Source organism: Branchiostoma belcheri, unplaced genomic scaffold (assembly GCF_001625305.1).
Source record: "Branchiostoma belcheri isolate BF01 breed outbred unplaced genomic scaffold, Haploidv18h27 scaffold149, whole genome shotgun sequence".
NCBI lineage: Eukaryota > Metazoa > Chordata > Leptocardii > Amphioxiformes > Branchiostomatidae > Branchiostoma > Branchiostoma belcheri.
In genome coordinates this window covers 548,884-574,554 of record NW_017802924.1, presented here as the reverse complement: position 1 = coordinate 574,554, position 25,671 = coordinate 548,884, and the positions used below count along the sequence as shown (strand labels likewise).

General features: G+C 37.2%; 1 protein-coding gene across 5 annotated transcripts in view; it reads right to left on the bottom strand.

The window, feature by feature from the left end:
- Positions 1–3,524: 3,524 nt before the first annotated feature.
- LOC109465139 (dual specificity tyrosine-phosphorylation-regulated kinase 4-like) overlaps positions 3,525–25,671 on the bottom strand; it is a 66,375-nt gene continuing 44,228 nt past the window's right edge. For 3 of the 5 annotated variants that reach the window (XM_019762282.1, XM_019762283.1, XM_019762284.1), the window contains 13 exons: positions 19,739–19,807; positions 18,924–19,161; positions 16,956–17,119; positions 14,471–14,607; positions 13,418–13,558; positions 11,992–12,130; positions 11,337–11,418; positions 10,653–10,769; positions 9,649–9,765; positions 9,075–9,204; positions 8,569–8,756; positions 7,202–7,336; positions 3,525–6,543 (listed from right to left, as the gene is read on the bottom strand). In XM_019762282.1, coding sequence (XP_019617841.1) covers positions 6,329–6,543; positions 7,202–7,336; positions 8,569–8,756; positions 9,075–9,204; positions 9,649–9,765; positions 10,653–10,769; positions 11,337–11,418; positions 11,992–12,130; positions 13,418–13,558; positions 14,471–14,607; positions 16,956–17,119; positions 18,924–19,161; positions 19,739–19,807 — 1,872 coding nt within the window. In that variant the 3' untranslated portion in view covers positions 3,525–6,328. Of the gene's footprint in view, positions 6,544–7,189; positions 7,337–8,568; positions 8,757–9,074; positions 9,205–9,648; positions 9,766–10,652; positions 10,770–11,336; positions 11,419–11,991; positions 12,131–13,417; positions 13,559–14,470; positions 14,608–16,955; positions 17,120–18,923; positions 19,162–19,738; positions 19,808–21,050; positions 21,314–25,671 lie in introns of those variants that run through there. The other 2 variants (XM_019762285.1, XM_019762286.1) reach the window with 2 other exon arrangements.

Genomic DNA, 25,671 nt, shown 5'->3' with positions numbered 1-25,671 from the left:
TGGTCGCAACTACTCTACAGAAACGGCAGGTAGCCACGAAGGCAAATGTTTTTCGGGTATGGCGACGCTTGTGCTGAGAGGGCTACAATACGGAATACTATCATCGCAAAAATTAGAAATGATCGACAACTCTTCACTTACAACTCTTTCCCTTATACATGCCGGCATAACCGAACTAGACCATGCAACATTTAAAGACTTCTCTGAGTTACAGGTGTTACAGATAGATTATAACATGTTAAGACACATTCCCAAACACTGGTACATCGGTTCAAAACCACGCGACAAATACGGCCTCATGAGACTTTCAATATCTTACAATAGAATCGCCAGCTTAGACCCCGGGTGTTTCGAAAATCTAGACAATCTTGATACACTTTACTTACAGGGTAACATGTTGCAAGACGTCCGTAGTGAATGGTTTATTGGACTTGTAAGATTGCGAGATCTGTTCCTCAGTAGAAACAACATCAGAACAATTCCATCTGACGCGTTTCAATATCTAAAAGATTTGGAAATCCTAGATCTAAGGGACAACAATGTGGTATGTCTGCACAAAAATGCTTTTCTGATCACAGAAAACTTAGAAGTCGAGCTCAGTGGGACCAACGTAAAACACGCTGACGGCTCAGATATTGAGTATGATTCGGCCTGGGACGTTCTGTTCAGAAACTGTGCTGAAGAAAAATCAAAGCAGTGGATACGGTTTCGGGTGTTTGATACGGTTATACACGTGACCTATGACAGTACTACAGACAGGTTCGACATTGACTGGTATAACATGTCGGGAGTCATGAGAAACATGAACAAGTGGGCGCATTATTGTGATCCATTATCAGAAGAAATGCGGTCGGGCCATTTAACGACTGCACATTCCTTCGTCATCATTGTTCAGAACGAGGAGACAGAAAAGCAGGAGTCGTTTTTAACCCAATGTTGGCAGGCATGGAAAGAGTCTGGTGGTTTAAACCTGGGTTTGATAAACGGATCGAGATTGCGACTCTCTGGTGTTGAAACAAGTGACGAAACAACCGGACCGACCACCAGCAAAGCAAACTTTAGCGTGGTGGGAAATAGTATGAGAAAAGCTACTTCTATACCCATAGCAGCATGTTATCCTATCGTCAGGCACGAACAAAAACGGATGTCCATTCTCTATAACGCATCCGAAGTAAAAGAATCGCAATGTTTTCAAGCGGTTTCCACTATATCAACGGATGAGAGAAACAAAATCACATCTCGCACCAGGAACAAAATGGAAAGACCAGAAAATACATCATCACTCTATCCTCCCAACGTAACCCTGACACCAGAATCACTGAGTGACAGAGTTTGGGTAACATTCGGGGTACCGTCATTTTCTCTTACACAAAGGAACATGATACAAAATGGCGGTGCAAATGTAATACTTCCAGCGATAGTAGGTTCTGTAGTTGTGAGTATTTTCATTGCAGCATGTTTCATTGCCTTGAGTTACTATCAAAAGAGAAGAAAAAATAACCTGGATCGTTTCCGCGGTAATGCTAGGAATATCCAAGGTTGCCTACAAAGTAACCCAATGTACAGTTGGTAACACACAACAAGCGCCACAGACACGGGGTACGTCCGACCTACGTCCAACAGACGACAACACCTACAACCAGATAGACGAAGATGACGTGTACGTTCCAACAGGGCACGACTATTCTCAAATTAACGACGACGACATTCATGATAATTCTGAACAGACGCCACGGTACGAAAATTGTGAAAACGAGGACTCTACAACTTTCTACGCTGCCACATCAGCGAACATTGAATTGTCAAGAGCTGAAACAGTTAGGGCGAATACTGTTAATAGTGCGGATTATAACGCTTGTACAGATCTAGAGACGGTCTCCGTGTACCCTGCAATGGAGAGACTACATACATGTAACACCACCAGGTCCGTTGACCAAGACGAGACCATCTATGAGACAACGCTGGCCTGCCGTGGTGCAGACGCGTCTCCTCACCGCGCAGATACTGACATTTACGTACAAGGAGAGTCGCACCATGTCGTCACAACTAACGTTATATACGAACCAGAACACCAGACAGAAGAAACAGACATTACTACGGGCCAAGATGCGACAGAAGCCGTCGAATGAATACGGCATAGCTGGTATCTTATAGCCTGCGGGAACTGCTTCGAACAAAAGAAATTTCTCGTACACACATCAGAAATCCATAGGTTCTATCTTCAATTCTGTTTGACTTAATACATTGCAAAAATATGTTAAGTTGTTAATTTGCTAAAACAGGTTAATTGGGCTGTAGGACTTTTGGTATCATATTGCCACGTGTCTTTGGTCATGGAATAGAACATGTCCTAAATATGCCATACAGCAATGACAATATACGCTTTATGCCTGTGTAGAGATGCAGTTAGCTTGATTTCTCGTAATGTTTGTGTGCAGTTTGATTTGCAAACGCAACAAATTTTTACCAAAGCAAAATTTGTAGTGAATTCACAATACAGATATAATAAAGTTTTCACTAAAGTTTAATGTTTTGTTGCATTTTTCAAACTTATGTGCCAGTGCCATTTTGCATCTACTAGTACATGTACTCCGATTGGAGGGTTCTTGGAAAATTGGAGGGAAATTTTCTTATCATGACTTTCTAAACGTCATTTTAAAAACGTTAAAAACGACGACAATGAGGCTGTATTTAATCGCATCAAACGATCTTTTCTGGCTCTTTACTTTGTCATCAAGTCACAAATTAAAAGTTACTCTTTCACGTTCAGCTCGCGAAAGCGAATTGAAGCCGAATCAGTTGAAGGATTCGTGTGGCTCCGTCTGACCGCTCCAAGGCACATTGAAACCGGTTTGATCCCAAATCAGCTCCGGAGGTTGTTTCCAACCGTCTTTAATGCTGAGGTCACATTTCCAAACCAGGGCCCGGCCTGGCTGTTTCTATTAACGAAAAATCAACTATTTATTCCATTAACATGCGCAAATAGTTCCCGTTATTAAATTTTTCAAATTTTCTGTGCTTTGTTGGGTATTATATCATACTTTTCGTTCCATAAGACTGCCCGCCTGGGCCCCGGTTTGGAAATGTGACCTCAGCATAAAGTATCCTACTTCAGTCTGAACGCAGTGTGGCTTCATCCGGATCATGGACGCCAATGGATAGGGCTTTGACATATGAAATATATGTAATTTGTTAAAAAAACATATAGAATAGCCACATGTAATCATGATCACATTTTTATGATCAACAAGAAAAATCCCAAAACAAAGAAAAATAAAACAGCTCTAAATATTTACATGTAGGTATGAGGTCTTCTAATTCTTGTTGCTCTTGTTCTTGACATTGAGGCTCACCCTACTACTCACGAATTTATCAGGAAAGAACCGTTTTAGTCTTTAGTTACAAGCATCTCTTTATTCTGAAACATTCACTAAACGGCTTGACGAGCCTCAGAAGATCTCTGAACACTGGTAGTTCAAAAATGATTGAAATAAGAGAAAAAAAAACACACGAATTCAGATTTGACATGTCAAATAAACCTAAATTTTATTGCATTTTACCATAAGAGGGTGTCTGCAATGTAAGGCTAAGTCACGAGTCAGTACATACAATGTACATGTTACATGTACAACTTGATCTGTGCAGTTAGAATGGAAAATATCAGATTCTATAAACACTCCAGATTACATGCTATTTTCCTTCTGAAAAAGACAGGGTGGACTGTTGAAATACAGAAAGGTGTATAAAATCCCTCATTTTAAAATACATTTGCCATATACCAAAGCATTCAATTATTATGTCAACAGCAAAACCCATAATACTGCCATCAAAACACGTTTTCAACTAAAATTATACATTATGAACATTTCAACCCTGGGTACAAATACTGGCAACCTTTATCAGGCAAAAATTCACAAATATTTTGTCATGGACAATGACAGAATGTCTTTCTGCTAGCTTTCAGATACAACAATTTGTTCAAAACCAGTGTTTTTCTACAATACTTGTTAGGAATTTAAAACCAAAATAATATATATATTAACATAAATCAGTAAATTGATGGTTGGATCATTTGACAAACAGAATCATATTTTCAAATCTCCACCTATTATTTTGTAGTTAGGAGTATGCTGAGTTGGCAAGACAGCAAAATGGTATGGTTACTTGGAGGATCCTTTATTCTCAGTTTTCTTTCAATGGAAGGTTAGAGTTGGCATAGCAGAGTTCATAAACATTATAAACTATTGGATGGATTGTTACAAAAAACTCTTAAGGACGGAATCTTGTCAATTCACAACATTCATACAATAGTCAGCAATTTTAGGTACGGAGTATTATAAAAGCATTTAAGGACGGAATCTTGCCAATTCATAAAATGCACATGTCACAATGGAGCATTTTAGGTATGGAATGTTATAGAAACTTCAAAGGACGGAATCTTGCCAATTCACAAAATGCATTATATAGAATAGAGCAAGTTTAGGTATAGAATATCATAAAAATATTCAAGGACGGAATCTTGCCAATTCATTAAATGCACGCAATAGAACATTTTAGGTACCAAATGTTATAGAAACTTTATAGGACGGAATCTTGCCAGTTCTTGCAAAGTAAAAAAATGCATACAATAGAGCAATTTTTGGGATGGCGCATTATAAAAACTCTTAAAGACAGAATCTTGCCAATTTGCAAACTTCATACAATAGAGAAATTTTTGGTACAGAATGTTATAAAACTTTTACCAAACTCTTTTACCATACGTACCAAAAAATCATAAGGGTAGTGTGTTTTTGAGAAAAAAAGCCTTTGCAATGAGTCATAAATAAAGATAGTCCTTTGGCATCAAGATTGAACAGATGATCTTTGAAGTTTGGTCACAAAATTTTGTGCATTTAGCCTTTATCATGTAACAATTACTAACATATATTGGATAACCTATAATATAGATTGTGTCGTGTTATTGCCTAGTTCTTCAATACCTGGTATTTTTGTCTGCTCTTGACTACAAAGCTCAAAACAATTTCTCAGCATTAAGTCTAGATTTTTAGTACGTTTAAAATGAATGAAAACTGGAAAAAACAGTCACTCTGCTCCTATTGCACAAATACAGAACAAGTTGTGCAAAAACTTGTGCACTATTCAAGTAAGAAAATGATAGTGCAAATTGTTAACTCTCTATATATAACAGTAATACAATTATATACATCGTAAAAGTCAAAACACACAAGCATTAAACATACAATTATTATAATAAGTACAAAGGGTCATAAAACTGTCTGCAATTACATATTGCTACTACATAGCATCCCCCCTTGCATGTGAAAACTATAGTTAATATGGTAACTTTACAAAGATATTGTTTAATACAATATCTAAATTTACCCACTGCATGAAAAATGTAGAATATCTAATATTATATGTATATTGCAAGACCTACTTTGGACAGTTGGGATATTTAAAATCATCATTATAAGATTTTTGTCATTCATTGTGCATTTGCGTTTAGCAGCATTTGACAGATTTTTTAACAGTTACTGGACAACATGTTATCACTGACTGACAAAACAATCATCAAAATACAACGATATTAAGAATTATATACTATTAGTAGACATGATACACTGAACTTGTTATTATATTGTTTTAGGACAGAACAAAATCATATCTGAGTATGACAAAACATTTCATAGGACGGATATATACGGTTTGGATGGATCAAGTTTGTTTGGCAAGAAAATGCTTGAAAATAGAAAGAATTTCAAAGAAAAACAGTGTTGGATGTACAGTGTTGTTCTTATATGTACAGCCACAAACATTTCTGATTATAAATAAGCACAAAAATACTGAATGATAAAATTTGAGTCCTACATGTGAAGGATTGTTGCATAGACCGGTGGGACATACATTTACATGTAGCAGCAGTTGTGCACGTGAGAACAACAAAACTCAACTTTTTCTCTTCAAAATTGCATCTTAAAATGGTTGTCACGGTCAAGTAAACAACAAACATTCCCTTAAAGATGTAATTCAGTTTTTGATAAAAACCTTCGAGGTTTTCTTTGCAACCAACTAAAAAGAATAAATAGAAATATAGAAAGCAGACCTGTGACCTAAGACCTGTGAGCACTAAAAATCAAAGGACGAGTTTAAGTTAGTCCAAGACCAAATTTTCCTTATTAATAATTGAAATGTGCATTTAAGTACTTTTTGTTTACAATTTGAATATTCAATTTGGCTTGAATGCAATCTTTAAGGGAACCCTGAAACTGCTCAGAACTTTTTACATCCTTTAAAACATGTTTGTATTTACAACTTATAAGAGAAGGTGTTAGACAAGAGGAGGCAGGAATTTCTCCGTTGTCTGTTCTGCACTGGTGCTCTCCTCTGTCCCTATTGTCTCAGATGATGTCACCGTATTGGTCACCTCAGATTCGGAGAACGTGTTCTCCTTGGACGGACCTTCGTTTGTCTTGGAATTGCTCACCGCTTTGTTCCCCGTCTTTGCCGGGAAATTGTCCACTGTGATTGGGGCTTGTTTCTTTTCTGTAAAGAAAAGCAGAAAATTTGTAACAACTGCATTTATTTATTTTTATTTATTTGTCACCATTTTTTCTGCATGTTTTAGAGAGGTAGATTATGGAAGCAAACATCTAGTACATTTTATTGAAGTTTGTCCCAGGCAACACCAATTTGATTTGTTGGTTTTCAGATTTTTAGAAAAATATGAAGCGACAGGCATCCTATAGAGCCATGAAGTTAACACACTGCATTGACAGATGGATAAACTGTAAGAACTTAAAAGACAAGGACTTGCTTCAACTGTTGGAGCCAAAAGATAAAAAAAAAATAAAGAATTTTTTTTTTTGCAAATCAACCAAAAAAAAAAAAAAATGAAGGAGGTGAATTCAAGAATCAACTGATTAAATTGACGAGCCTGATAAAACTTTGTCAGGATACTTATATTTGTACAATTTGCATGGTATTGCAATGCCCTGTCTAACTCAATGCATTACATCTATGTTGTTGCTACAATGCACAAATAAAGTGGCTATGCCATTCAAAATATACATAACAGAGAGAAAGATAAGGTTTTCAGTATACTGATACATTGTATGTATTTTTACTTGAAAATGAACATCTGGTCTATGGGAATGCTATTGTCACTTATAAATAAAAAATATATGTATACATTGCAATTAACCTTTCTCTTCTACTGCTACTTCTGGTGGTGCTGGATCAACAGCTCCTATTGGTTGCAGTCTTTCCTCTGTAGCCAATGGCAGCCCTTCTTTCTCCTTGAGCTTGGACACTTCTGTCTTTTCTCTCTTTAGTTTGTCTGGTGGAAAAAAATAAACAAACTAAATTTAAAATTTTCAAGGATCTTGGATCTATAGTTGACTGCCTCAACATATAAGTAATGACTACTAGTTGTGGCACAACATAAGCAAACATTTCTCTATAGTAGTGCTGCTAACTGATTATTTACGAGGATAACGTAGAAAAGTTTATTGCAAATTCGTGCCTGGAGGCGAATTGCAAATTACAAAACATAAAAGAACAATGAAATAGAGTATAAAATAACTAAAGTCTACATGATAAAGGTAGCTCTCTAGAACTATAACTATGTCTAAAACTATGTCTGAAGGGTTTGACTTCTCTTCTGTAAACCATGGAAGACGTAATGTCCCACCTTTTCCAAAATTTGTGGGTTTTGGGAAGTTAAAAGAAGAATTATATTTCTTGGTCTGTAAGTTTATAGAAATTGGGATAAATTGTAGAAGTTTGAATAGTCAATTCATTTCGAGTGTTGTTATGGAATGAACAGTTTGAAATAAAATGTATTTCATCTTCCACAGCCTTTGCACTACAATATTTACATTATTTTCTTTCACATACAGGTAGCCTTCTATACCGGCCTCTCTCTATTTCCAGAGGATGGGCGCTAACTCTAATTTCAAATTACTAAATATGTGATAAATAAATATGTGCTAAAATCAGTAAAGTTCACCAAGACTGACTCACATATTTTAGTGAGTTATTGCTGTGGTGTCACCAGAGCCATTTTTGTATTAAGAAACCGAAATCCAAAGTTGATGTATTGTATAATTGTACATGTATGTTGGTTACTGAAACTTTTCAGGCGGTTTTATTTCTCCATTTTTACTGTACACAGTCACTGACCTTGACACTCTAAATTTATGACACAGCAAATATGCTTTTTTAATGTATTACTACTGTTTTTTGTAACAGTACCTGTGATTATACTACAAAATTGACTTAAGAAACTCTTTTTACACAACCAAGACCAGATTTTATATTCAGCTGATGTTTCGGACTGTCTGTCACCTTCCTCAGGGCAAATCTGACTGGTTCACATTAATATTGTGAGCACAGGTGTTGCTGCTTTAGATGTGTTCCCAAATGCTAAATATTTAGTAAATTAAATATACATCTATACACATGTGATGTGTTTCAACAGTGAAACAATTCTGTGAGAATCTCCTTTTTTTCCTAAAACCACCTCGAAAGAAAAGGAATCTACAGTTTACAAACTGCCTGCCAACTGACCATGTTTGGGTGGATGGTCGCTGGACTCTGCGGTGCTTCTCTTGCTGCTGAGACCGTGGCTGGGGTGACCTTTAGAGTGGACGACCTTGCGAGTCTGGACCTGGCCGCGGGTCTTGTGCAGTTTGCCGTCGGTGATCCACTCGTGCTTCATGGCTTCCTCCGGGGTCCATCTAAGGTTTGGATCCCACCTAAGGAACATCCAAGGCAAAATCATGCCTAGCTCATCCTTCTGAGCCAACACAGCTTCTCCAGTTATGCTTATCATCAACAAATGCATAAAAAGTCTGCTGCAGTACTATTGCAAAAAGCCAGGTGGACAATTTTAAACCTTTTGATTTATGATGTTGGCATACAGACACAGCTGCAAGCCCAAACCAAAAAATACCCTTCTAACGAAGGCAATAAATTGTGGGCCAAAATGTCTTTTGTATTACAACCACTGAAAAAAAATAGTGACACTATTATATTGATGTATCTTATTTCAATAAGCCCGAAGAACAACTCACTCCAGGCATCTCCTGATGAAGTCCACAAAGAGGGGATCACTGGTCCGGATGGCCTGAGACAGGTCCTTACTGTTGGGTCTTCTCTTCTTCCCTTTACTGTTGGTCACACACCGGGGCTGGCCTCGCGAGTCTGACAAACAAACAACATGTTCTATAGAAAGTCTAGATGAAATCAGGTAATTAACAGACAATCCCTGAACACAAGTTCTCATCACCCACACTCCTGTGGATTTATACGCCTTTACACATACTAAAGTGTTACCAAGTCCATTCCATTGAGTTTGGGTTACGTAAATTATATCATTCATATTCCAACAATGTTTAAATTTTGCCTGTAACTGGAATCATGCATCAGAAGTACAGTCTAGAGTGTGCTAATTGTGTTGGAACAAAAGGATAACTTTGAATTCTAAACTACAAATAGTGCACTTCATTCGACTGCTTTGGCTTCCTGTGTTACTATCATTATAAAGGTTTAATACTGTTAGATGCAAGTAGTCTCTAACTGTTGTCAATATTTTGATATTATTGCCATTTTCATCTACAAACTGAATACACACAGAAAAAAACAAACCAAAGAAAAGTCTTCTCCTCTGAGCGTCATCGATGAGTCTCATGGGAGGCAGGCCCAGAACCTCCATGATACAGGCCAGCTGTTCTACTTCATTTTCTCCTGGGAACAGCGGGTATCCTAGCAACAAACAAACAAATAAACAACACGGGTCATTCTCCTTTCCACTAGCACACCTGTAAACTTAAACCTTCAGCACACTGAAGTAGCCACTTGATATTCTATTGACTACTGGTTATGGGGTTAGGTAGCAGGGAGAGGGTTAACATCACCTTCAAGTTAGTACAAAATGTACCTTCATCTGTTGGGAGATTGACTGATCCTAACTGTCCATCACAATTAGCAATTCAACCAATGAGAGTATGGTAATTAGTGGTTGAACCAATAAGAAGGTAGATGCATGTCTGTCCAATAGTTATGTTTTATTTTGAAGAGATGAAGAAGACATGAAGAAAAGAAGAGATGAAGAAGAGAAAAGAGAAGAGATGAAAAAGATAAGAGAGGTGCAGATGAAAGGAAGAGATGAAGAGAAGAGAAGAGATGAAAAAGAGGAGAGGTGCAGATGAAAAGAAGAGATGAAGAAGAGAAAAGAGAAGAGATGAAAAAGAGAAGAGAGGTGCAGATGAGAGAAGAGATGAAGAAGAGAAAAGAGAAGAAGAAGAGCAGGAGAAGAGTTACCTGTGTACAGTTCTGCCAGGATGCAGATGAAAAAAAGAGATGAAGGAGAGAAAAGAGAAGAAGAGCAGGAGAAGAGTTACCTGTGTACAGTTCTGCCAGGATGCAGATGAAAAGAAGAGATGAAGAAGAGAACAGAGAAGAAGAAGAGAAGGAGAAGAGTTACCTGTGTAGAGTTCTGCCAGGATGCAGATGAAAAGAAGAGATGAAGAAGAGAACAGAGAAGAAGAAGAGAAGGAGAAGAGTTACCTGTGTAGAGTTCTGCCAGGATGCAGATGAAAAGAAGAGATGAAGAAGAGAACAGAGAAGAAGAAGAGCAGGAGAAGTGTTACCTGTGTACAGTTCTGCCAGGATACAGCCGAAGCTCCACATGTCGATGGCCATGCTGTAGGGGATTCCCAGGATGACCTCAGGGGAGCGGTAAAATCTGCTCTGGATGTAGGTGTAAACTGGAGGGTAACAACAGCAAATACAAGTCAGTTAGACATGGAATCATTAAAACTTAGAGAAAAACTTAACATTTGCAAAGCAAATGTATAATCATGTTTACCTTCAGACATGGTCTGCTCTGTTAATTCTTACTCAAACACATTCACATATATGTACTACGTAGTATATGGTGATAGGAGCAGAGCAGACCATGAAATTGCAACATTATGTAACCCAACACCAGTCACCATGGTGACAGACGTCAACAAATCATGTCATTGGTCAGGTCAGAGGTTACTGTTTGGAGAAGAAGAAGAGGAAGAAACTGAGCAAATTTTAAAACTATATGTTTTCCTTCGGTAAACAAAATAACTGTCTGAGATACTGATAAACTATACATGTACTTCACAATTGTTAGGCAAAATGTGTATTAGAAGCCTGATAATACGACTGTATTAATCACTGACTTATTTAAAAAAGCGACAGTCTGAGTAAGTTGTAATCAACGTCAAATTGCTCATAAAGGAAAATACTTTTAATAATAGAAAAAAGTTAACAATGATACATTATGAAATCCGTTCACCTACCTCTTTGAAATTCATAACAGCTTGATCCAAAGTCTATAACCTTGATTGCACTTTGACCCTTTGATCTTAACAGGATATTTTCCTGCAAAAAAAAGAAAGAACAAATTGAGTCAAGAGCAAAATTTAAGAAAAATACAATTGAGTGAAACTAAGAGCAAAATAGATAGTGATGATTACATTTCTTAAAAAAGTTAATCTTTACCAGACAATATTCCAACACCCACTAGTATCTATCCACAAGTAAGGCCACACCGACTTAATTCTATGAATGACATTCACGCGCACATTGATTTTCGTCTGTTCTCAAAAAAAAAAGGCCTCTGAGGCTCTCGCCTGGGTAGTCCATTGTAGTTAGTGACAATACGGAGCAGGTGGTAACCCTGGAGGATGGCACCAAAGCTCCACAACTCAAGAACTCAGTATGTACAGTGCCGATTCCACAAAAAGCCACCATATGCCGGCTTGTCGTATACGTCGCTATGTACTGCTGGAAATTCACAATACCAGCTTTGTATTCCTGTGGTTTAGTAGCATTTTTATTTTTGGCCGGATTTTTTTATTTGCCCGTGCGCACTAGTTTGGGGGTCTTTAGAGGATGTCATCCATAAAAATAAGTCGGTGTGGCCTAAACAAAGCAACAACATGTGTTCCTTACAGGTTTTAAGTCACAGTGAATGATCCTCTCCTTGTACAGAACCTTCATACACTGCAGCAGGGCATGAGCAAAGCGCCGGATCAGTGCCAGACTGAAGCCCTGGAAGTTATTCTTCTTTATCAGCTCATACAGGTTCATTCTGAGGGAAAACAAGTCAAGCAACATCAGACACTTATAGAGCTGTGTACCTAAACAAATTTTAGGTACAGGTACAGGTACAGGTACACAGGTTTAGGTACAGGTCCGGACCTGAACCTGTACCTGAACAATTCGACCAATTTATATGCTCTTCTGAACTCCTTCAATAACAAAAAAAACATAAATAAACTTGATAGTTAAGGTTTATTCTTTGTTTATGGCGAATGCTCAGATAAAATATAGGCAAAACTAAGATGTTTTTGTTTTCATGAACACACTGTCCTTACACAGGCACCCATTGTTAACCAGCTATTTAAACATTTGAGGTCACAAATAGGCATAAAATTAGTGTGAAATTGTTTAGGTACAGTACCGGTACTGAGGGATTAGGTATTTTGGACCTGTACCTAATCAATTTTTCCGGTACAGTATCGGTACTGCGTACTGGTACACAGCTCTAGACACTTATCTTACAACCTACAGTAGCAGCATGCATTTCATAAATAAATAAATAGAATAAGATAAATAATAAAATATAAAATTAAAACAGTTAGGTGTCAACGTTAGGCAAGGTTGATTTGATTGATGAATTTTCATCTGTTTTCAAAAAAAAGTTTTAAACATACTGCAAAATGAACAGTTATATGCAGTTAATTGCAAAGAAATATTGAAAAATGTTACTAGAATGCCAAAATTAATTCCAAAGAAAAAGAAGAAAATGTGAAGAAATGAAAATCAATGAAGAGTCTATTAACTGTATTTGCTCTACCATACTCCGAGTGTTCAGTCATTTGAAGGAAACTTTTTTTTGTCAAACTTTTTTTATTTGCACACTTGCATCAGTTTTGGGGTTCCCAGAGGATGTCATCCATTAGTCAAATCAACATGGTCTAATTCACAACCAAAACACTGACATAGCAAAGCCACTGGTTATGGATTCCGCAAGCTAGACTCCGGATTTGAACTTTTTGGGTTACCGGTAACAGTATTGTAGTGACAACGTTGCAACCTGAAGAATTTTGCTGGAGCATTTATTTTTTCACAATATATGGGACTTGCAGTAATTCTAGAGTAAGACAGGTGGCGCTAATGATCCATCATCATCATCAGTGGGTAATGCATGAGACTTTTGGTGATGGGCAAGAGAATGAATGAATAAATGAATGAATGGGTGGATAGACAGATGATTGGGTGAATTGATGGGTGAAGTGATGGAAGGATGGATGAGTGGATGGATGAATGTATGGAATGATGGAATAATGAATGGGTGTATACAAAGAAAACTCACCCTAACAACTCAAAAGTGATGCACAAATGGTTCCTGAAGTAGAAGTACTCCACCATGTGGATGACGTTCATGGTCCCGTCTCTGTCCTTTCTCCGCAGAGCATCCAAAATCTTCACCTCCACCAAGGCCTGGTGGTGAAATCTGAAACATTTCATTAGTTGCTATAATGATGATATAACAAAACAGAAAGGCACAACCGCACACCTCTGGAGCAAAGGATTTGCCAATTTTGTAGCTCAAACAAAGTAGAAAATGAAGTCCACTTTGTTATTGATTGATAGTATATAGTAATGAAAGAAATGATCTTTTTAGATATATTACAAGTACGTTTCCATACTTCCAATACTTGCCTAATATTGAAAAATTTATCTTTCTTATGTGCTTTGATCATCCTGTATTATACAAACCCATTTCAGATTATATTTTTAACATCACAAAGAAACGAGAAGAAGCGGAACTTCTGTATTAGAGTAGATTTAGAGCTGTTTGTACTACAAACATGTATATTTACTTTTTCATCTGTTCACCTGTACTTAGCCCGATAGGGCATGAATGTACAATAAAGGTTATTATTATATATATATTTGTGGAAGGATACACATCTATAGTCCGATGTCCAACCAAAGCTAACAAGGCTGGACACCAGGCTAACACATGTATCTATGAGGCAAACATGTGATGTTGCTGACAGAAAATGGTTGCTTGTTTTGTACTGTAGGCTGCTTCTGGGTACTGTATTTATTGGTGGTACCACAAAATAAAGACTTTTGCTGGAGCATTTATTTTTTTCACAATATATGGGACTTGCAGTAATTCTAGCTACCGTATTTATTGGTGGTACCACAAAATAAAGGGACTACTAATTAATTATGTATATAAAGCTTGTTTTGGGGCTATTTCAAACATTCACATGGTATTACATGTATAATTAATGGTGACAAAAATGTGGTAAGAAATGGCACTAATTGTGAGTGTCAGATTTCCTAATTCAAAGTATATTTTTGTTTTCCCGCCCTGCAATTGCACTGGATGCCTTTAAGAAGTTGTTCTCACCTTTTTTTGTTCCTGATGATCTTGACTGCGATGTGTTCCCCTGTCTTGTGGTCTATAGCCTTTACCACCTGCCCAAATGACCCCTTCCCAATAACCTCCAGTACCTCGTACCTATACGCCAGATGGTCATGTATAACCTGGAAATAAACAACACATTACAAGGTCAACAGTTTACATCAATGATTCAGTCTTTACAAATTAATACAATGTAAAATATAATAATTTATTCAACCATGGAGGAAGAAAATCTACACTACCTCCATGATTCAACAAACCAATGCAAATATTACCATTAGAAACTAATAGACTAAGTATGAAATTATTTTCTAAAAGATTAGGGAAAACTTATCAATGTTAAAAGGAAAACTTAACTTCCATGTCCATAATATTACCAGGGTCCATAATATCGCCACCTTGAGAAAAAGTGTGCTTAAAGATATTTTTACTGCAACATACCCTAGGTATGTACATTTGAGGTGTGCAGGAGTGCATATCAAACGTATTTTGCAGTAAAAATATCTTTAAGCACACTTTTTCGATATTATGGACCCTGGTGATATTATGGACATTGATGTTAATTCATTTGCTGATTGTTATCAACATTGTTCTTTTAAAAAAACCTGTAGCAACATCTGGAGTTTACTGTTATCAGTATGCATCATTTGAGATCGCCTATCTGTGATATTGTTCCATTCATTGCAGCTTCAAAGGGTTTCCGGTAAAGTTTGCCGAACTAATTCTCTTCAACATTAGGATAATCTTGCCTAGGCAACATCAGTTGTGCATGAAATAGAAAACCAGGGGCAACCTACTGATGGAAGGTTTAAACTGCAAGGAACTTCATACCTTCCATGTATGTTTGTATGATACAATCTGGACCTGAATGGTAAGTATGCTAGCAACAAAGTAATGGCAACACACACCACATGGGTACACCATGGCAGAAAGAAAGGAATTTTGAAGTCAGGATGCTCATTTTCTGCTGGAGTTAGTTTGGATTACAAGTTGGTAACTGTTCAAAGCTGGTCACACATGACTTGGTATCAAATTTCAGACAAACCTCAGTTCCAGGGCAGCTTGAGAGAATGATTCAATTTGAATATGAAAGAAAAGGTTGTGCGGTTGAGACCAGTCTGACTTGAGAATTATGTACAATCAAGGTCATCACTTGGAACAAATTTCCTCAGTAGATTTCAAATAATATATAGTAACAGTTAGAGTTACATGTAGTTTCCAATATAGCCTCTATTACCAAAAGCTGGATCAGATAATAACTTACTTTTGGAGCAGATTTTCTACCTACAACAGTTATCTCTGTCAGTTGTTATAATGGCTATGAAGGACACTTAACAGGTCACCACAATGAAGGTATAATATCTCATTATCATGTTGAGAAACAAAATGACCAACAAAATCTTTTCATACTATTAGTATGCCTTGTCTCCAACCATGCTACGGTATATTCAGTAGCTTTTACTGTTCTTGCCAAACTGCCATATCTGAAAGCTACATTAATTAATATGTAACATTAGGACGATAGAAAAAGGATTTAAAGTATTATACTAAGTTGAATCAAACTGGCTCCAAATAAATGCCATTCAAGAAGAGGGGTGCCAAAATATGATGCCTTTAGTTTATATGATAATTATATAATTATATAGACTGAGATATATATATATGACGAGTCTGTTTAAAAGCTCTGTTTGTTTACATTCTCTGGTGTTTTGTGGTGGTACCACAAACTGAGTGTGCCTTGTGTGGGCTGTTTTAGCACCCAACCATTCAGTCACATGATTCAAATGCCAGGAAAGAGAGAATTGCACAGCCAGATATGTTGAAAAGTGGAAGTGAATCACATAAAGATTTTGGTGAAAAAATCGTAATGCAGCCTTACCAAAATTTTTCGTATTTCGCTAGCAGGTAGACTTGACTGTTTGAACACCTGGTAATCAACACGTGGATTTGCAAGCTAACTCTTGTTTTGTCTACTATGTTCCCATCAAACAGTAACACAGTACAGGGCTGGAAATACTGGGTGCATGTGCACCTTAGTGCACCCAAAATTGGAGCTGTGCACCTAATTTTTTTCTGTGGGTGCACTGGTGCACCCAAATATTTTTGTAGGTATTTTAATTTGTACATATCAACTACATATAATAGTATGCAGGATATTGTTGGCATCTAAGTGTCAGAAAATAATTTGATTAATTTTGTTGAAGTACTTGTTTAAGATTAAGTCAAGCTCAGAAGAGGATCAGTAAGATCTGTAATTAGAATTTTGTTTTATATGGTGCACCCAAAAATAATTTTGTGCACCTAATTTTTTAGGTTGGGTGCACCAGTGCACCTATTGTCAAAAATGAATTTCAAGCCCTGCAGTAACATCTAAAGTCTTCATAAGAAAAACAAAAGAGGCAAGTTGTAACTCGAGTTGCAATTGTAACTCATGAAATCCTTGAAAGAAAACAGAGGAAGTTGGTCTCACTTTGAGGTAGGATCCATTTTCGTCATCGTAGCCGTTGTTTTGAGGAGAGCCCTGGACGCCTTCTATTTTCCGAGCCTCCGCTCCGACAAACCACACCTCGCTGTAGTCCAGGATTTCTGACTGTTCAAATCCTGTCAGTTTCCCCTTGTAGAATTTCAGGGCCTCTGGAGGAGTTAATGAGAAAAAGAAAGGGAGTTACATGTAGATAAAAAAAGTGGAAAAGTCTTATTTTAATCAAGTTGAACAGATTAACAACTTGCATTTGAAAATTTACATTTACAATTAAGTCTTGGACTTCAACTAAGAGCTGTGTTAGTGTGTATTGGGCATCGGTTGAGTCAGTTAAAGCATTCTTCTCTCTTATTTTTACAAGATGATTCTTTGTGATTGTAGCAATCATTACAATCATGACACTGTTATTGTTACAAAAGACATATGATGTACTTAGGGTTAGTGTTTCAATGTTACAAACTTGATCCAAAAGATTCTGAGGTAGTTGTGTACTATTTAGAAATACATTTGCTGCAACACTATAGTTAGCCATTGACGAATTCAGAACACATCTTTTTTCCTTTAGATATTATGACCATGTATTCGTGACTGACATTGAAGAATCGAAAAGACAGCTGCCTTGGTTAAGCCCTTTATTTCATTTCACTAGCTACATTTTATTCTACGTGAGAAAGCACAATCACCATTGCTCTGTCATTCAGGTTTTGACAGGTGGTGACGTCAGTTGCCTGGGAACTAATCTTCCACAAAGCACCTTTTGAAGAAGCGTCAATCAAATTTATAGATAACTGGGTTATTGCAGTGTGTGATTATCTTCTTTTGTTAGGAACATAACCCTGTATGGCTGAGTGTACAACCATCACAAAATGTCTCACACTCAATTAGAATTAAAACATTCTCAAGGTAAAATTATGACACCGTGTTTTCATACATGCCAGGTTATCCTTCACTTGACAACCAAGTATTCAGACACAATTACAGAATAATAAACATAATCCTCAAACACAGTTTTCATTTTTAAGAATATCAGAGTCTGAAATTCAAGGTATTTCCCATAAACGTAATGTAAATTTGATTCAGAAGCTGATTGATGAAGATTAGACATCCAGGTTATTAGGTACACGAGGAAATAATTACTCAAGCACAGGCCTCTCGTCAGCCCCAATTTTTTCCCCGTCATGTCAAATATTGAGCGCCGAAGGCAATTGGCGTCTGGCATTGACGGCAAAATTTTTGGCCGTCATCAGCGGCAAAATTCCGTCAAATGATGGGAAAACGGGCAAATGGCTGGAACGCTGCTCAAGCAACTGGATAGAATTTGGAAACTGACCAATGTTTCCAGTTAGCATCCACTACCTTCCTTCAGTGACTTGTCAGGAAAAGTAGTGAATGCTACATGCTCACATGTTTCATGGCATTTAAATTTTAGGTTCTACAGTCAAACCTGCCTAAGTTTGAAGAGGCTAGCTTTCTATTGCTGCCTAAGTGGCCACCTCTTCAAGCCAACATCTACCTGCCATAACTATGACTTATCCACTGGTGCAATTTAGGTGAGCTGCCCAAAAGGGTCACCTATCCAAGAAGACCACCTTGGTTCCCAGCCTAGCATTCCTGTAGCCTCTACCAGGCTTCAGGAGCAGCTGGAAAGAGTAGAAATTGGCCAAATAGGCAGATAAAACGCCAGAGTAGTTGGTCTGCTAAAGGAGCACATTTGTCCACTCCTGAAGCTTGTTGTTACATCAATCAGTAAATGGCAGTAAATGTACCCCGTAGCAGACCAACTCCTCTGGCCAATCTCTACTCTTTCCAGTTGCTTTTGAAGCCTGGTAGAGGCTAGTTTTCTTGGGCAGCTTTGACTGTAGTTAGTATTCCTGGATCTGTCTCAAATTTTGTAAGTCCATGTATTGGAAGTTCCTATTCCTTCTACTGGTACAGTAGGAAAAAGCTGACTCATACCTCCTGGTGTTAAGGGTGATTTACTTCTCTGTGAGCTGAGGATCCGCCTTCTGTCGGCGTCCTTGGACACCATGGTGGCCTGCCGGGATATTCTGGGGATCTCTCCATTCTGGAAGCCAGTCTTGCCCAGCTGAGGCAGGATGTTGTCTGCGGTGGCGCCGGTCCCGTGTTTGGAGCCCGCTGTGTTCTGGTGGTCCAGGTGGATCTGAGGCAGGTGGGTCACTCCTGACACAAACTTCTGTAAGGAGACAAAATCTCTTTGTGTCACAGAAGTCTTTTTTGGTTTGTGTCACACAAGCTACATCCGATTTTGCATTTTGATAATTGACCATTCTACATGTACACACAATGTTATATTCCAATATCTGGTTAAAGAGAGAGAGGGGGGGGTGAGAGAGAGAGAGTGAGAGACAGAGAGTGAGAGACAGAGAGGAAAAGAGAGAGAAAAAGGAAGAAAGAAGGAAGGAAGGAAGGAAGGAAGGGAAGAAGATAAGAAGATAAGAAGGAAAGAAGGAAAGAAAGAAAGAAAGAAAGAAAGAAAGAAAGAAAGAAAGAAAGAAAGAAAGAAAGAAAGAAAGAAAAGAAAGAAAGAAAGAAAGAAAGAAAGTGGTGGGTGTGATTATCATAGACTCCAATATAATGCTCTTATAGTTATACATTAGTCCCCCAGGTAAACACATAATTGCATCCAATATCTGAAACTTTCAGTACTACTATGTAGTACTCAATAAAATATGTTTCATGTCCGTCAAATATAATTATTGGAAGTTTGACACATTTAAAAAGTTGCAACACTTGACAATGGAGACACTTACGTTGTGGAAGGAGTTCTTGGCACTGTGTTGAGAATTGCCATGAAGCCTGTGGGTTGGGTGGTGTGAGCCCTGAGAAAAACACAAGATAACAGTCAGTAAGAATTAACTTCATATCAACACACTTGTGGTGCCGTACTTAACACAGCTTTTAGTAATTAGGCTGACTCTTCATTTTCTGAAAAAGATTTTTAAGAATTAAAACCCTGTAGCGGCTGAGCTGAAGCTGTAAAATTTGTATACCATGTGAGTTTTTCTTTCAAATATATTCAGTACGCTGAAAACTATTAAAAGATTCCATGCATATTCAAGCTATTCTAAATTATCTTAGCTTAGGATAGAACAAAATTGTCAAGAGAGTAACACATTTCCCCTATCTCTGACAACAGATAATGAAGTATGGTGGCCGCTGTTATGTACATCAAAGCCAGTACAAAATGTGGGATACCCTGACATAGGGATTTGCCCGGTACATAATTTAACTTAATTAAAAAATTCCCCACGACCAGAGGTTTTGTTCATTCTGTCCCTATGATATTGAAGACAAATATCATTTTATTTAGGATTGTCCACTATATAACGATAACCGCAAAAGGCAACGCATAGAAGTTTTACATTTCTTGCTATAGATAAATTTAATTTCATCCTAGAAGATACTAACCCTTACTGTGTACAAATAGGTAAATATATCAAAGAATGTTCAGCCCTTAGAACAAGTAGTATAAGTTCACTCATCTATTGTCTTGTACATAGGTTAATTTCGTTGTACCCAATATATTTGTCTGTATACATCTATTTGTAGTTTTAAACCTTACAAAAGTTGCTGTACTTTTCTTGTGTCAATAAAGTTCTCTATAACACTAAAAGATTCCCATTTTATTATACTGCATGTACATTTGAGGAGTTATATTCTTACCCACAAATTCATTGAGTTTTTGGAAAGTAAGATTGTCATAGCCCTGGGTTTCTGTATCATACCATCATGATCAAAATGACTGAATTATTAATTTCTCTCAATGACAATGTACAGTATTCTAATAAAAAAGCAGACTCAATTTGCTAGTAAGGGTCCGTACAAAGTACAGTAGATACCACAGCATGGCCCTCTTTTATGATTCTCAAAATGATAAGACAAATGTAATCATTGCTTAACCAAGCCAACTCTCCAGACACTAAAAAAACAAATTGAAGTTTTCTAACCTGAAAGCATCCACACTAAACACATCAGCTAAAAACTCAATGGCTAACTATGACATCTCTCTGTCCCGATCATGTTTACTTGGTCTGAGTAGAACTAGAACAGATGATTACTTACTTTGCCTACAGCTGGCAGCTCCCCTTTCATAACTGCTCAAGTTCTAAGACAACTCAAAGCAGCAAAACAAGCTTGATAATTATCCAGACGTATATAGAACTAACTGGAACAGTCTTCAAACTCCACTTCAGCAGAAACACGGCTGTGTCTGATCACGATGACAGCACACAAACATGCGCTGCTGTAGGAGTGGACGGTGTAGGGACAGTGAAACCATAGCAACACACATCAATCCTGATGGTCTCCTGATCACCCAATACACACTGGGCACTCAAGCACAATGAGTGGAACAGTCCAATACAATAGGGGTGGCACAATTGGAAAAATATTGTCTACTTTCCGCTCTCAAAGAAAGAATGAAGAAAAGCAATGAAAGAAACTGCCTAACTAAAGATATTTTGTAAACAATACGAATACTTCTGTCAGGATTTTCTGGAAGACTTAAGAAACGAAGACAAAGAATTGGGAGACACCTCTTAGTAAAAATGCCCCTGTTCATGAATAAATGCTAATTACAGACAATACAGGAAGGACTTATGTATAACTTCTTATTGCCCCGCCTTCCCCCTTTGTGTCCAAATCACATTCATGATTGATGCTATGAATATTCGATGGAGGACATCCAGGACTGTCTGAGTGTCTTGACCTGTCGGATGATTTCTTGGAAATGCTGGGGGCACTACATGTAGTACATGGTCACTCGGAATTTACTAAGTTTTTTGTTAGTCTTGCAAAACTGATTGGAAAGAGATAGTAGCAATTGAGCTAAATTAATTCATTGGGTTTATGATGTACAAGAGGATATCTTGGTTTTTAGCTTGTTCTGTGACAAGTCTTGTCAAACATATCTTTGGTCATGTAAGGCCACACCATCTTAATTTCTTGGTTAACGGATTCGCCCGCTTCATTTTTTTCTGATTTGAAAATAAAAATAAAAATTCAGAATCAACTGCAAAATGCTCATATTTTGCCCTGAACAGTTGAAAACAGTCCTTTTCTTCCTAGTTGTTACAGTCATTCCATCTTTCAATGCAATGGTATCATTAAAAGTTCAAAATTCATTGTTTAAATTTTGAACCTGCCTGGTGTGTTGACTTCATGGCTCCTATCGTACCATTTTGGGCCATAATAGGATGCCTAGGCCTGTTTTTATTTTTATTTTTTTTTCGCCCGCCCGCTCCATTATTTTTCTACAAAAATATGTTAACCAAGAAATTAAATTGGTGTGGCCTAATTGCAATTTTCTGCAGAACCTGGCCCCAAACAAATCTGCCAGGAGAGCATTTGAACTACACGGCTTCAGGTAATCAGATTTCCAGGATTGTTTTGAACCCAGCTTATGGTCAGGAATTGATCTACTTATAGAATTATGTTCAAAGACATGGGCTACTATCTGTAATACTATTACAAAGATAGGAAAACCTCAATCTAGTACATGTATCTTCTTTTCCAAAAGTACAGAAAATGGTATATGGAAAGTTTACAATGCAGTCATGTAGAGCAACATTGTGGTAAACATTACAAAAAGTGGAATTGCTGGCAAAAAGCAAAATGACATGTCAAGTATAAATACTGAAAAATCTCAAATATTGAGCATGTTGCCTGTTCAGGAGATGTGTTTATATTGTGGACAGAAATTTAAGGCCACACCAATTTAATTTGTTGTTTCTCAGATTTTTTCAGAAAAAATATGAAGCCACAGGGTGAAAAAAAAAGCAAGCCAAGGCACCCCATGATAGCCGAAAATGTTACAATATGAGCCATGAAGTGAACATACCAGGCTGGTTTATAATCAAAACAATAGATTTTGAACTTTTAATAAAACAAAATTGCATTGTTACATTGAAAAACTTTTAACAACCAGACAGAAAAGGACTGTCTTCAACTGTTGGGGCCAAAACATGTCTTTCATCTCAAGCATTTTGCAGTTGATTTAGAACAATTTTTTTTTCTTCGCAAATCTGAAAAAAATGGACAGGCCAAATCCGAGAAAAAAACAAATTAAATTGGTGTGGCCTAAAGTCAACCTGTGAAAAAGAAACATTCAGTAGTAGATTCAAACTTAACCCAACAACACCACTGACAGGTAAAACAAACATAGCTGAGGGAGGAGTTGTCTATACATACCAGACTGTTGTTTTCTCACACCTTTCCTAATGAACTACTTAGTAGTAATGAGATGCTAAGTTTGGGACTCAGGTGATAATTACCTCTAAAGATTGTTCATTTTCCGTCATTATAACACACCAGCCGATCAGAGATTGTGTCCGACATGCAAGGAGGGTATTGAAGACGAATTCCACTTTATGATGTCATGTCCAACATATGAAGAAAACAGACAAATATTGATGCAATCCATAGCTTCCAAAACTAATGTTACGCTACCTCACTCAAAATCAGATATCTTTAATACTCTCCTTTCATGTCCTACTCAGATATCAGTGTACGTTGGAAAATTCATATTCGAATCACTACAAAAGCGACACCAGATTGTAAATAGCTGATATATCCCCTGAATTACAGAATGTAATAATACTCTTCCTAAGAAAACACAATAGATTAGCTTTAGTATCATTATGGACTAGCTAGTTAGAATTATATCTTAGCATTAGTTGATGTATGTACCATTGTTGTTTCTTTGCCATACATTGTACCAGCTACAGTTGTTGAGCAATAAAGTTGATTTGTTATTTGTTATTTATTTTCTTCTGTTAATTACTTTCCAAGCCACAGTTATTTTAGAGAAAACTTCCCCTCCCAATAATAGGTGACAAAAAGAATGTCTGATATTTTGTCTTCCATCCTTTCAAAAACTTTTAATTAAAAGAATTTAAACCCAACAAGTTAAAATCTAGTGGTCAGGCCACACCAATTTAATTTCTTGGTTAACGGATTCGCCCGCTTCAGTTTTTTCTGATTTGCAAATAAAAATAAAAATTCAGAATCAACTGCAAAATGCTGATATCTTGCCCTGAACAGTTGAAAACAGTCCTTTTCATCCTACTTGTTACAGTTATTCCATCTTTCAATGCAATGGTATCATTAAAAGTTCAAAATTCAATTTGTTTAAATTTTGAACCAGCCTGGTGTGTTGACTTCATGGCTCCTATCCATTTTGGGCCAAAATAAGATGCCTAGGCCTGTTTTCATTTTTTTTTTTTCGCCCACCCGCTCTATTATTTTTCTTGAAAAACCATTAACCAAGAAATTAAATTGGTGTGGCCTCAGTTGTCTTTTATGCTGAAAGATTGTGCATCATATACCAATCTAAAAAGGTCACACGATGCTCAAATAAAAGTCACTCAGCACCATGTGGAGGAAAGGGAGTCAAAACCATGATGGTGCATTGCACATCCTAACTGCTAGAGGGAGCTTTTGTGTGAGCCAGTTGTACAACCACCTGTTCAGTCAGACCATGTATGAGACTGAGGCCTGGAGCACTGCATTCCTTCTTAATCCTCACTGGTTTATAATCTGGGACAAAGGTAGCTGACATTGTCTGCTCACAATGTGGGAATATATGAAGTGTGAGTGCAAAGTCTTAAAAATCTACTGAACTTCAAACCATATTTTATAACTTGCTGGTAAGTTTTCTCGTCAATTACAAAAACTTTGCATCATGTGCAAAATTTGAACCAGTCTATCACCCTTGACAGTCATAATTGACAAAAATCTTGAAAAAAATATAAAAACATCCAAAGGACCACCAATGATCACTCTCAGTCCCATTACTTGCCTCTTCAAATGTGGGAAATTGCATTTTCAAAGGCCTGAAAATTCAAAATTTGCCCCTGGACCCCCTTAGATCACAAGCACTCTCCCCAATCATAAAGCTGGGCTGACTGAAAACAAGTGCTTCTGCAAAAGCTGACCATTTTCGCCGCTTACAGGCTTACAGTTTTTACGAACATTTTCCCCATCCTAGCATTTCAATTTACCTAAGTTATATAAATGGTTCTAGTTCTCATCAACATTGTATATAATGAGAGAACATGCACTTCTATATTTCAACTCTTTAAGTTTAAAATATTACAAAAATCAAGTATATAACAGTTTATAACCTGTTTTCTCTCTTTTAAGAGTCTTTTTAACAGAATAAAAAAATGAGACACAAAAGTACATTTAACTTAAATTATAAGTAACGTTAATATATATATATATAATTTTATTCAAAATCTCTTCTATGGCTTTGTCCCCAACATCTAAGTTTACAAACCTCGTGACATTCAACCAGGGCTTTAGCCAGCGCCCGTTTTACCGTCAATTGACGGTATTTTTTCCCGTCGGACGGTAAAAATTTAAGTCCTTACCGTCAACATTGACGGTCAAAAATCGTGGGTGAAGACATTAAACTTAGCAAAAAATGTAGCGAATTTGAATGAGCCACGGCGCGGGGTCTTTCCAAAGCGCGTCGCGTCTTTTCAAAACGCCGCGGGCCCACACATTTCTTATTTAAATACGGCGGGAAACCTGACTTCAAGGAACGTGCCGATGTCTGTTAACTCGGTTCTTTTCTTCAATGTTGCTGTCTGTTTAAACAACATGTGCTAACGGCCACATAAGAACAATGGCTCGACTCAGACTCACGCTGGTAACTGTACATGACAATAAGATAAATAAA